The sequence below is a fragment of the Sinocyclocheilus grahami genome, unplaced genomic scaffold, assembly GCF_001515645.1.
Source record: "Sinocyclocheilus grahami isolate Dianchi unplaced genomic scaffold, SAMN03320097.WGS_v1.1 scaffold54.1, whole genome shotgun sequence".
NCBI classification, from domain to species: domain Eukaryota; kingdom Metazoa; phylum Chordata; class Actinopteri; order Cypriniformes; family Cyprinidae; genus Sinocyclocheilus; species Sinocyclocheilus grahami.
Window position 1 is genome coordinate 5,033,492 of NW_015505233.1, and position 12,914 is coordinate 5,046,405.

Below are 12,914 nucleotides of genomic sequence, written 5' to 3' on the forward strand. Positions count from 1 at the left end.
AGACTCTGGAATCAACCGTGAGGTAGTGTACAGTAATTATGTTGACTACCTGTACCTTTTAGAACAGCCTTTGTACCTAAAGCGCTCTCTTTGTAGACAGCTCACTAGGTTTTTGGAAGAAAACTATTATACATTGCCACATTCTAACTGCAAGTTTGCCAAACCAGTTTTTGGAAGGGAGAACATAAAACTACTTTTTGTTTAGCCGTACATTGTTTAATACTACAGTACATCCACAAGCAAATTCTATTAACAGTAGTCCTGCTAAACACACTGATCTTTCTGTTTTGTGTGTGTGTGTGTGTGTGTGTGTGTGTGGTAGGGAGAAGGCATTCCGCACCCTTCAGGAAGCGCTCAAGTGTAATTATGAGCGATGGCAGATCTGGGAGAATTTCATTACTGTGTGTATAGACCTGGGCGAGTTCAGTGAGGCTATCAGAGCCTACCATCGGCTCATGGACCTCAAGGACAAATTCAAGGATGTGGAGGTGAGTCAGCCTCTCAGTTTTTCTCAGGTTAACCCCAAACTCTTTCTTTTTGCATACACTTCCAAAAGGTTTTCATCAGATAAAATGTCTAACAACATAAGCTGGAACGTTTTTTCTGGCTTGTGTAACCAGTGTAAAGCAGCTGGAGTCTCATTTACGTCTCATGTGCTGCTGTCATCACTGCTCCGACCACACTAACAGCTGCCCGACTGCATGCACAGATGAAACAGTCATGTGAGAGGCTGTGTGTGTGTGTGTGTAAGTGAGATTTGATGAGTGAATGTTTGTATGAGAGGAGAGAGATGATTTCACCCTGATCTGCCCAAATATGTATGAATATATACATATGTGCAAAGTAATTCTTACCCCAGATGGGCTTCTGTCTCCTCACTTTCATCCAAACAGCTCTGTTTTCATCACGCACCCCGTATGTCTCTTGCTTCCATGGCCCCATCACACCTCTCCTCCGTCAGCTGTGAATCTAATAGCGGTGCTGTCATAACACACATCTTAAAGCTTTACGCCATTAGACACGTTTGTGCTGTGGCTGGTTGATGCACCAGCTGCTACATCCTATTAAATGCGTCATTTGTTTTATCATTTGGTAGTCAAATTGCCTGGTAGTTGTTTACCTCCTTCACTTTATAGCGGCTCCGGGGTCACCATGGTGGCAGTAAATAGTTTTATTTTCACAGAAATTATGGCTGCACCTCAAAAAAAGAAGCTGTTTCGTGCATCTCTAATTTTTAAACACCCTCCTTCTACTTTGTGAACAGTGCAAAATATCTGAAAACTCTAGCTGTGTATGAGCAAGTGGCAAATTAGATATGTGCTCTATTTATTTTTAGCAAAAAATGAAAAATGAATGTAAGCATGCACTAGGAAACTGCATATTAATCTTTTTCAAGGAAGTCTCTAATCCGGAGCAATTATGTTGAAAGGAGACATCCTGTGGAAGCAGATTTTTAGTGTAGTGTATACACAAAAACATTTTTCAAGTTATTTCTTGCAAAATTACAAACGGTCTATTTGATACAGTATGTAATTTTGTAAGAATTACATACTGATCTTTCAGAAATCATCCTAATATGCTGATTTGGTGCTCAAGAAACATTTCTTATCAATGTTAAAAGCATTGCTGATTTGTTTTTGTATAAATAGTGATACATTTTTTCATCCTTAAAGTGCCCCTATTATGCCTTTTTGAATATTACCTTTCATGCAGTGTGTCATGTAGCTGTATGTGAACATAAACTATTTGCAAAGTTGTGAAGCCAACAGTGCACGATAAATAAAGTTATTGTCTATCAAAAAAAAGAGTCGGTTAGCAATCGCCTAAACGAGTAGTCAGGAATTTCGAAGGTTTTTTTTGTTAACAACTTTATTGAATTTTCTGCTGGGAATAGCAATATAAAACAAAAAGCAAACTTGGAACCCATCCCAACCCTGGTAGACTTTAAAAAAAAAAAATAATAATAATAAAATAAATGTATATAAAAATAAATAAATAGCAATAATAAAAATAAGTGAATTAATAATAATAGATAAATAAATAAAAAAAATGTTTACAAAGATTTTAGAAAACCTGACACAATATTACCAATCCAGAGCCAATCTCTCTACGGCTCTGAACCAATCACAAAGGACTGTGCCATCTGACCAATCACAGCAGTGAGGGTTCACGAAAAGGAGGGGTTTAGAGAGACTGATTCTTTGAACTGCTTCATGAGTCGTTTACGAATAATTTAGAAATTAGGTAAAATTCTATAAATTGAGAAAACTAACATGTTTTTTGACCTTGCATGCATGTAAACCTGTTTTAGGAGACTCATAAAACAATATTAGCAACCTTAAAAATGGCATAATAGGGGCACTTTAATGAATAGAGATTTCAAAAGAACATAAATGATAATTTCTCTAATTATTTGTTGCAAAATTTAAATTTTTTTTAATTTGACTTGATTTCACATCATTGCGACCAATTCTAGCAATCTAATTTTAAACTTCATTTCACAATTACTTTTTTAGATTTTAGATATTTTTATTTTAGATAACAGATATCCATAAAAACCTGATGCTCTAAATGGCAAACAAATGTTCAGATGTTTGTAGTGTTGGGATTTACGGTCACAGGGGAACGGTCACAGCCTTCTAAATATGCTTTAAATTAGTAGGCTGTACACTTTAAACATTATTCCTACTTACACATTATTTCCCCCCCCCCCCAGGTTTCAATTTTTCTGATTATTCGTTTACGTCTAGTGAGCGGCTAGTAGCTCATCAATTAAAAGTTGTGATGTGAAAGCACAAAAGTTGAAAAGGTCGTCACTAGCGTTCGCCTCCAGCCCCTGTGAGAGCTTCAGACGGTAATTGGGATCTGGGCGCTTGGCTGGACTCAAAATCATCACTCACTCTCTACTGTTCATTTTACTCCCTTCATCAGCTCTCTCTTCATACAGAAACCCTTCAGAGTGGGAAATTAGATGAGAACAGCTGTTAATAAGGTAAAATGCTGTGCAACATCTTGGTATACAGTCATAAGACCAGTCTCTGTCATTGATCCCACCCATTAATTCGCATTCCACAGAGACAGAGAAAAGAGAGACCATCCTCCCTCATCCCGAGCTAAAAAAAAAGATGGATCAAGTATCCTCTTATCTCACTCCCTCTCTCTCCGAGTACCATTCTTCATTCCCTCGTTTCTCCCAGGAGGGTATTACCTCTCCTTAATTTCACGCTGTAAGGGGATTGTGCAGGAATTACACCCAGACACCCATTCAATTTCGCCCGTTACGTATCACTTCCCCCATTATGAGGGGGCGGAGTCTTATCCAGTTATCCCATTTAGTATTTTCACATGTTCCACATCACCAGCAGACAGTCACAGTCAAACTGACTTTTTTTATTATTTTTATTTTAGATTTCTTTGTGTGTGTGTGTGTATAGATTAATTTTGAAATGGATCGATTAATGGGTTCAAAAATGGGGTTGTTTTAATTTAAAACATATATTTTTTAATGACATTAAAAATTAAACACAAATTAAACACATTATCTAAACATAAGCAATAAAAACAAACTAACTTGCAAAATATCTCAAACTTTGCCTGCCCTGAAATGCAAAAATTAATAAATAAAATGCTACCTAGATCTCTCATGCTTACTACTGTAAGGCTACATTTATTTGATCAAAAATACAGTTAAAACATTAATATTGTGAAATATTGTTAGTTCAAAAGTTATAAATTTTAAAAATGTATATATTCCTGTGATGGCAAATCTGACTTTTCAGCATGATCCTTCAGAAATTATTCTAATTCTCTAGAATGGTTCTTTGATGAATAGAAGTTAAAAAAAGAACAGTATTTTCAATCTAAATCTTTTGCAACATAAATGCCTTTACTGTCACTTTTCATCAGTTTAATTCTGCGTTAATACTTGCTAAATGAAAATATTAATTTCTTTTAAAAAAAAAACTTACTGACCCAATTTTTTTTTAAGTGTAGTGTATGTGTATATAGATAGTGTAATCATATACCACTATTTAGAAAAAAATAAAGATTTTACTTGGTTACATTTTTAATCCTTTTTTAAATTGTAAACAAAAGTGAATTCATCAGTATATAAGAGCCCTTTTTATCATGTGGTGTTGAGATGATGGCTGATGACCAAATAGTTTGAGGTAGAAATGTGGTTATCAGGATCTCTAGGGTGAAAAATGAGATTTCAGAGGCAAAGCCTCTGGAGGAAAAGTCTGAGGAGAGTTTACAGATATTACACCACTGACTTGGGTGACAAAGATCTCAGCACATCTGCTGAACAGCCTGAAGGGGTCCAGAGGTGAATGAAAGAATCAGGAGAGATAGTGTTATGAAGATGAAAAAGTGATAGCTGTAAGGAAAGAGAAAGGCGATGACGGATGAACTTTTACTTCAGGAATGTGTGCTGTATATTTTCATGCTTTCGAGAACGATGTGACCACACAGACACACTGTCATGAAAACATGTGGTCCACATAAAACACACTGGTCTGTGTGGAGGCTGTTGCTCAGATGAAGTTGCTTTCTATCAGTCTTTGCAGTTAAAGTGGGAACATTAGACTTGGCTGAGTGTATTTATACACACACACACACACACACACACACACACACATATTGGTGCATGTCTCTCGCGTTCTCTCTCTGTCTGTTCAAGTGCTGTCATTGTCACTGCTTCACACAAGCACACACACATGTGAGGTAATATATGGAGGATGTAAAGTAAATTGGGGTCAGTTTTCTGTCTTTCATCTTGTGAAAAAAATGCTGCCGCTGAAGTGTTCTGGAATGCTTAAAATGTGACATCATTAGTCATCTTTGGTGAAGCTGTCAATCATAACACACCATCATATTTGTATTACTTTTATGGTCTTAGTTAACACTTCACAGTAAAGCATACAAATCATATTAATAGAAGTAACCAGTTTTGTAAATAATGGCATCAATAACTTTTCCCATCTTGTTATTCCTGATAATGAGTACATAACAAAACTATAGAAAAAAATAATAATAATAAAAAAAAAATTGTTAAAAATGAAACCTTTGAAACCTTTAAAAAAAAAATATTTTTTAAATATTAGAAATTCTTACTTTTATTTAGCAAGGATGTATTAAATTGATCAAAAGTGACAGTAAAGACATTTGTTACAAAATATTTGTATTTCAAATAAATGTTTTTCTTTTGAACTTTGTTCATCAAAGAATCCTAAAAAATGTATCACAGTCATCAAAAAAATATTAAGCACAACATCGCATCTGTTTTCAACACTGATAATACTGAGTTCGAGCATACTTGAGCGGCAAATGAGCATATTAAAATGATTTCTGAAGGGTCGTGTGACACTGAAGACTGGAATAATAGCTGCTGAAAGCTGCTGTAATTACCCAGAATTGCTCTCTCTAAACCTACTGATAAAATATGTACAATAACTTTGCCATTAAAAAGGAATAAATTGCATATTAAAATAGGAAACAGTTGTTTTAAATTGTAATAATAATTTAGAGTATTACTTTTTTTTTACTGTACTTTTAATCAAATAAATAAAGCCTTGGTGAGCAAAAAAAGTCTTATTGACCCCAAATTTCGAAAAGTATACATATAAATCGTACGACACTCTTTATTTTTTTATTTCTATTTTTTTGATCATGTTAATAGAACTAGCCAAACTTGTGCATAAGCAAAAACATCCCTCTCCTTTTCACACACACAAAAAGTTAATGACCACAAATTCTGGTTCTGCTTTAGTAATTACAGTGCAGTTTGGATCTTGTTAGTTACAGAGCATACAGACACACAAACATATGTGGAACACTGTGTGAAGGCAGTGATTAATAGCTTTTACACACAGAGAGCGAGAGAGAGAGAGAGAGAGAGAAGAATGTGGAGTCCAGCATTCAGGTAAAGTATTCTGGTAGTTTAGTGAAGTTTAAGGGTGTGGTGTGCTTAGTTTCGATTTTGGAGTTTGAGGAGAAAGCCTTCTCTGTTTCTGAGACACACACACATGTACGTACGTACGTACTTACTCACTCTTAACAGCTTCCCTCCTGGGAATCAGACACTTCAGACTAGTCACACCTCACTGAAGTCTTCATAGATACTGCTATTAACATCCGTTTCTAGTGGTCTGAATTAGACTGCACTAAATGCAAGTGTATACGGAGTCAGAACACATTAGAACAACACTTGTAACCACGTTATTTATTTTAATTAAAAAGTCCAAAGTTTATCAAAATGCAATTATATACCATCCAGGTATAAACTGCCATTTCTGAGTAAGTGTATGAGAGAGAGACATAAAAACACTTCTCCAGACAGAGAATGAATGAATGAATGAACGAGGCATTTATATAGTGCTTTCATTGTGTATTGCTATACACCCAAAGCACTTTACAATCATATGAGGGGATCTCTTGGGATGTTCTTTCTATATTTCTTCCTTCCTTCATTCCTATAATTGCAATTTGCCTGTTCAAACTAAACTGTAACATACTCGCAGGTAAGTGTGTGTGCCTCATATTTTATTAAAATTGTCAGTCAGAGTAGAGGCAGGCAAACAGAGAGACATGCTTCAGAAACTGTGAACCGAAATCTTAGTAGTGTTGGGCTGTCACATGGTCAGGACAGAATAAATGTTAGGGAACAGAGGGTGGAAAGAGAGAAAAGCAACATCAACACACGGTTGTTAGAGTGTAAATGTAAGAAAGTTAAAAATAAAGTGATGCACAAGCCAGGAACATCAAAGAATGCAGAGGTCAAGTTTAGGGATTTGTGTTTTGACCTCATAGCTAAGGTTAGGTCAGGAAAGGTTAGATCAGGCACAGCAGAGGGTAAATGTCAACCCTAGATTAGTTTTCAGATTAGATATTCATGATTGGTTGTTGAGTTTAAACAGCAGCCAGTTTTACACTACTGAAAAGTAAGTTCTTTGACATTTAGTATTTATTTATTTATTTATTTATTTATTTTCCCCATCAGGTGCTGGAAATCCTGGTGCGTTCGGTAGTGGACAATCTGACAGATCACCATGGCGAACAGGCCTCCAATCTTAAAGCCAAATTGCAGGAACTCTTTGGTCGAGTCTCTGCCCGCTGCAGCACAGACGCCCAAATATGGAAGCAGTACGCTCGTCTCTATGGCGATGGCAATAGCAACAATGTAGAAGACAATGAAAAGGTGAATTTTCATTTTATTTTTTTAAAGATATATTTTGGGCATTTTTTTACTTTATTAGTATAGAAGTGACAGGAAGCAAAGTGGGAAAGAGAGAGGGGGTGGGATCGGGAAAGGTCCTCGAGCTAGGATTCGAACTCTGGACGCCCGTAGCGCTATAGGTCAGCGTGCTGCCCACAAGGCTATCAATGCCAACTTTATTCATTTTTACAAGAATTGCCTTGAACTGTTATTTCTACATTCAGTGACTTAACCCAAACAAAAAAGCGTCTACTGTACACCAAGTTTTTCAAGCAAATAGTGTTCCCTAATCTATTTTGTCATTAATATATTTGATTTTAACAGTTATTGTAGTTTTTTTTTTTTTAAATTTGCAAATAAAATAAAGATTAATAGAGTAAGTTGTTCAATCCCCAGGGAACATGCATCTCATAAAATGTAAATCTTGAATGCTCTGTAAGTCTTTTTGGATAAAAGTATGAATGTCAATTTAGCTTGAAGAGTACAAACTTTCACAGTGGGCTTCTAGCATGGTGCTGCACTTATAGAAAATATATCGATTTACAAACTCAAAACAACCTTGACTCAATTTTACATGGAAGACATACAGTAGCTTTTATTGGTTGTCGTTTTATTACCTTACATCTGGTTTGGTCTTGTAAGTCTAACTGTGCTTTGATGTGTGTGTTTGTAGGCACTGCAGTTTCTGAGTAAAGCGCATCGGTGTGAGACGCAGGCAGCTGGCTGGGAGAAAGACATGGGCAACTTCAGATCTGTGGTGAAAGGTGCCAGAGATATGGCTAATGGTGAGACTTCTCTCTCTCTCACACACACACACACACACACACACACATGCACATGGCCATGCTTTCCCTTTCTCTTTCACAAGGCCATTTGAGAGGAACATACAGAATCGTGGTCCTGCACTCATTCAGAGAGTCACTCTATCATGGCTAATGTGGCAGCGCGTGAACGTAGAGAGAGTCTGAAAGGGCTGATGGATTGAGAACAAGGAGCAGGAGCAAGAACAACAAACAAGCCTTTTACCCCTCTGACCTCCACCAGAGACAGACTTCTGTTTGTGTGTGTGGGCACGTGCGCCTGTGTGTGTTTACCAGATGGGTTTGCTTTTGTCTGTCCATCTGTGTGTGTGTGTGTGTGTGTCTCTCATTAGGAGGGATGTTGAGGGTTTGGTCAGTAAGTGTGTGTTGAATTAAACATCAGTTGGGACAGAGCACAGGTTTTGGGTTGAATAGCAATTCTTTCTCCTTCAAATCTGAATCTCAGTGTCTTAAACACAGAAATCACATCATTTTATTCTCAGCTGGCATTGAACATGGACAAACTTGTCTAACCGAATCATGATCCAGCTCGATTGTTCGTTTGCCATCTTTTTAGCATCTCTCCTCTTATTCCATTTCACACACTCTCCATCAGCTTGTCCTTGAGTATGCAGGCTGTTTGTTGTTGATCTTAATGATTTATAAAGGGGCGGCTCGGCAAATGTAGCAGAACCCTTCACACGCCTCCATCCCTTCTCACTTACTCTGGCCTGCTTTCTGTATGTGCTTGTGTGTGGGGAGGATTGATCGATCGATATAAGGGCGAGGTAAGTGTGTGAGCATACATAAGATCATTCTTCACTGGGTTGTATGGTACCTTGTGCATTTGTGTAGATATTGTATTCATGTATGTGTTGCTATGCATTAAAGCTGTGTGTGTGTGTTGTGAATGAGCTCCACACTTATTAATCACACCACTTTTCCTGCTGTTGCCGCTTCAGGCAGAAACATGAGAATGAGATGGGTAAAGAGAGAGATGGAGATAACAAGAATGAAGGATAGATGGATTGACTAGAATTTAGCAAGAAATAATTTAGAATTTTGAAGGAAAATTGAGGGGAAAGCAAAAAAAACAAATTGAGAGAGAGAATTTACAAAGAAAGCATAAATTTAGAAAGAAGAATTTAGAGGGGAAAAAAATAAAAAAGATAATTTAAAAAACATTTAGAAAGGAAATCAGAAATTTAGAAAAATATATATTTTTAAATTTATAAGAATGAGTATTTATAAAGGAAAAAGGCAAGAATTTAGGAAGAAAGCAAGAATTAAGAATTTAGAAAGAATTGCAGAAAGAATGTAGAAAGAGAAATAATTCAGAAAAAGAAAAATTTAGAAAGGAAAACTTTTCTAAGAATTTAGAAAATAATAAAAAATTATTTAAGAAGCTTTAGAAAGAAAATGAAAAAAATTATAATGAATTTAGAAATTAAGAATTTAGAAATAAATAATTTAGAAACAATTGCAGCAAGAATGTAGAAAGAAAAATAATTCAGGAAAAAGACAAATTTAGAAAGAAAATTAATTCAGGAAAAAGGAAAAATTTGAAAGAAAAATTTTCTAAGAATTTAGAAAGTAATTAAAATGTATTTAAGAAGCTTTAGAAAGAAAATTATAATTTAGAAAGAATGAAAGAATTTAGAATGAATTTTGGAATTTATGAAATAAGGGATTTTAGGAAGATTAAAAGAAAAGTAGAGGAGAAGGAGAGAATCAAGGAAGGGAAGAACAAAAATAGGAAGAAGGAATTGAAAAGTAAATCACAAAAGTGGAAATGATGGAATGAAAGGCAGAAAAAAACAGGTGTGCAGAGATGAGAAAGCGAGGGAAAGCTAAGAATTGGAGAGAGCGAAAGAGTGGCCTTTGACACTGAGGTAGATACGCATACTCATGCATCTGTTGCTTTCCTCTATATTTGTGAGCAAGATAAACATAGTTGATAAACAGCACACAAATGCTTGCTGGGAATGCACCTTCTCAGGAAAATGAAAGTACCTGTGCACACAATGTGTTATGTTCTGTTAGCCCTGTTTGATGATCATATTCTGCTAGAGACTCATTCATTGTGGAAAAAAATGTGTAGAATAGATGACAGTGACTGTTTGTTTGTTTGTTTGTGTGTGTGTGTGTGTATATGTGTGTGTGTGTGTGTGTGTGTGTGTGTGTGTGTGTGTGTGTGTGTGGAATGATGTTTGATGTCGTGATCCATCACTTAATGTGAACAGTACTACACACACACACACACACACAAAATTAAATAATGACCAACTCTTTGTATTAGGCCACAGACCTTGATATTGCATCACCTGACCCCTCTAGTGACCTTTTACAGGCCGACACTCACTGTCTTCTCTGGCTGGCTGTGCAGCATACAGATGCTTAATGTTCCAGCGCTGCCCTCTGTAAACCGCCGGGACTCTACTGGAGATGAAACTCCTCAGTAATTCCTGTCTATGTCTCTCTGTCTCGCAGTCTCTATCAGCTGTAGCAGGTCTAAGCGCAATCCTCAAGAGGCTCTACAGTTGCTGTCTTCAGCTCGACTCAGTTTGAAGAGCCTGGTCACCAAAGCCAGAGTAAGTTCCACACACACTCAGCTCTTAAAGTCTTTAGCTTTAAGGTTTTGCTTAAGTCTTTTAAAGCCATCAATAAAAAACAGGCCTTTTTATTTGTTTTGTAAAAGTTAGCATTTTCTGGCAATTTCTGCCTATTTATGCTATTACACACATGGTAACACTTTAGTATAGGGACCAATTCTCACTATTAACTAGTTGCTTATTAACATAATAAAAAAATATTGGCTTTTTTTTTTACTAAAGCACATATTCTGCATGACCATATTCTACATTCCTAATCCTACCCAATACCTAAACTTAACTACCTTACTAACTATTAATAAGCAGCAAATTAGGAGTTTGAGGCAAAAGTCATAGTCAATGGTTTGTTAATTGCGAGAATTGGACCTTAATATAAAGTGTGACCAAATATTTAAGTCGATATAAAATAGTGCTCGAAACTCACAAATCCAACAAAACAGAATATGAGAAAATTTAGAATGGAAAATAGGACTTTTTTTTTATACAATACTGTTCAAAAGTTTAGAGGCATTTTTTTGAAAGAAGTTAATACATGTATTCAGAAAGGACACATTAAATTGATCAAGTGACAGTAAAAACATTTATAATGTTAAAAGATTTGTTGCAAATAAATACTGTTCTTTTGAGTCCTGAAAACAATGAGGGTTTTTACAAAAATTTTAAGCAGCACAATGGTTTTTAGCATTTATACAGTAACAATAAGATATTAGAAACAAGTCAGCATATTATAGAATAATTTCTGAAGGATCATTTGAAACAGAAGACTGGAGTAAAGGCTGCTGAGAATTCAGCTTTGCCATCACCAAAATAAATTACATTTTAAAATATTTTAAAATAGAAAACGTTAGTTTATAATAATGTTTCACAATTTTTACTGTATTTCGATCTAATAAATGCAGCCATGGTGAGAATAAGAAACTTCTTTAAAAAAAAAAAAAATCTTATTGATCCCAAACATTTGAACAAAAATGTTTATCAGGAATTGATTGGATAAAAGGTTCTTTATATATGACAGGCCAGCTTGTTGTCATCTCAAACGAAAAGTCTGGAAGAAACTGTCATTTCAATTACATTTTGATGATTTTTTAAATATTGAATATGAATTAATCAATAATTTTTCAGTATTTACAATTAGACCAACATTCTAATGTTTTAAGTAAATGGTGTCAATTGTGATGTCATGTTATCTGTAAATATATTGTAATAAGTTCAATTTTTATAGGAATTTTTATTTATTGTAATTTTTTTTAATTTATTATAATCTGTCAGCTGCCATTTGTAGGTCTCAAAAACGTTTTTGTTTTGTTGTCTCTTCACAGCAACTGTACACTGATGTTGCCACAGGTGAACTCCATGATGAGCTCAGAGGTGATGTCACAGAGCTCGAACAGCTCATCACAGAGCTGCAGGACCTGAGTGCTCAGCTACGCAGCCAATGAGAAGCCATAGCACTGTTTTCTTCCTCCCTTTGATTGGTTTAAACCAGGGGTGCCCAAACTCCGTCCTGGAGGGCCGGTGTCCTGCAGAGTTTAGCTCCAGCTTGCCTCCACACACCTGCTGGGAAGTTTCTAGTATGCCTAGTAAGAGCTTGATTAGCTGGTTCAGGTGTGTTTAATTGGGGTTGGAGCTAAACTCTGCAGGACACTGGCCCTCCAGGACTGAGTTTGGGCACCCCTGGTTTAAACATCTTTAAAGTTATGTTTTAAACTAACAAACTTCCATCAGGAAATCCTCAGGACCTCTGTTGCTTGTTCAATCAACATGAAAAAACCTAAAAGAAAGCCTTAGTGACTGAGTTAAAGATGTTTGTCATCATGACCTGATCCAGGGTCAGCTGTCTTTGCCCTAATCGGATCCTGTGATCACACAATGTGATTTTAAGGTCCCTGAGGCTGGCTATGTTCAACAGTGCCTCATTCCAATAAATAATACACCGCCACTCTTTCTTACATAATTGATCTTTATGCTTGTTTTTATTTTTATTTTTTTACTTGTGTGCATGATGAAATAATATTGTGAAATATAATATTGAAAAATAACGGTTTTTGATTAGTTTAAAATGTAGTTTATTCCTGTGATGGCAAAGTTTTCAGCAGTCATTACTCCAGTCTTCAGTGTCACATGATCCATCAGAAATACTTCTAATATGTTGATTTGGTGCTCAACAAAACAAATGTTGGAAACGGAGACAGTCATTTGAAATGGAAATCGTTTTTAACATCATAATGTTTTTAATCACTTTTGGTCAATGAATGTGTCCTTGCTGAATAAAAGTATTATTTAAAA

General features: G+C 35.8%; 1 protein-coding gene across 1 annotated transcript in view; it reads left to right on the forward strand.

The window, feature by feature from the left end:
- The window catches only part of ttc27 (tetratricopeptide repeat domain 27), a 100,346-nt gene extending 87,715 nt beyond the window's left edge, over positions 1–12,631 (forward strand). The window contains exons 16-21 of the mRNA XM_016269793.1: positions 323–488; positions 7,001–7,198; positions 7,890–8,001; positions 10,507–10,607; positions 11,948–12,116; positions 12,313–12,631. Coding sequence (XP_016125279.1) covers positions 323–488; positions 7,001–7,198; positions 7,890–8,001; positions 10,507–10,607; positions 11,948–12,067 — 697 coding nt within the window. The 3' untranslated portion in view covers positions 12,068–12,116; positions 12,313–12,631. The remainder of the gene's footprint in view (positions 1–322; positions 489–7,000; positions 7,199–7,889; positions 8,002–10,506; positions 10,608–11,947; positions 12,117–12,312) is intronic.
- Positions 12,632–12,914: the final 283 nt, after the last annotated feature.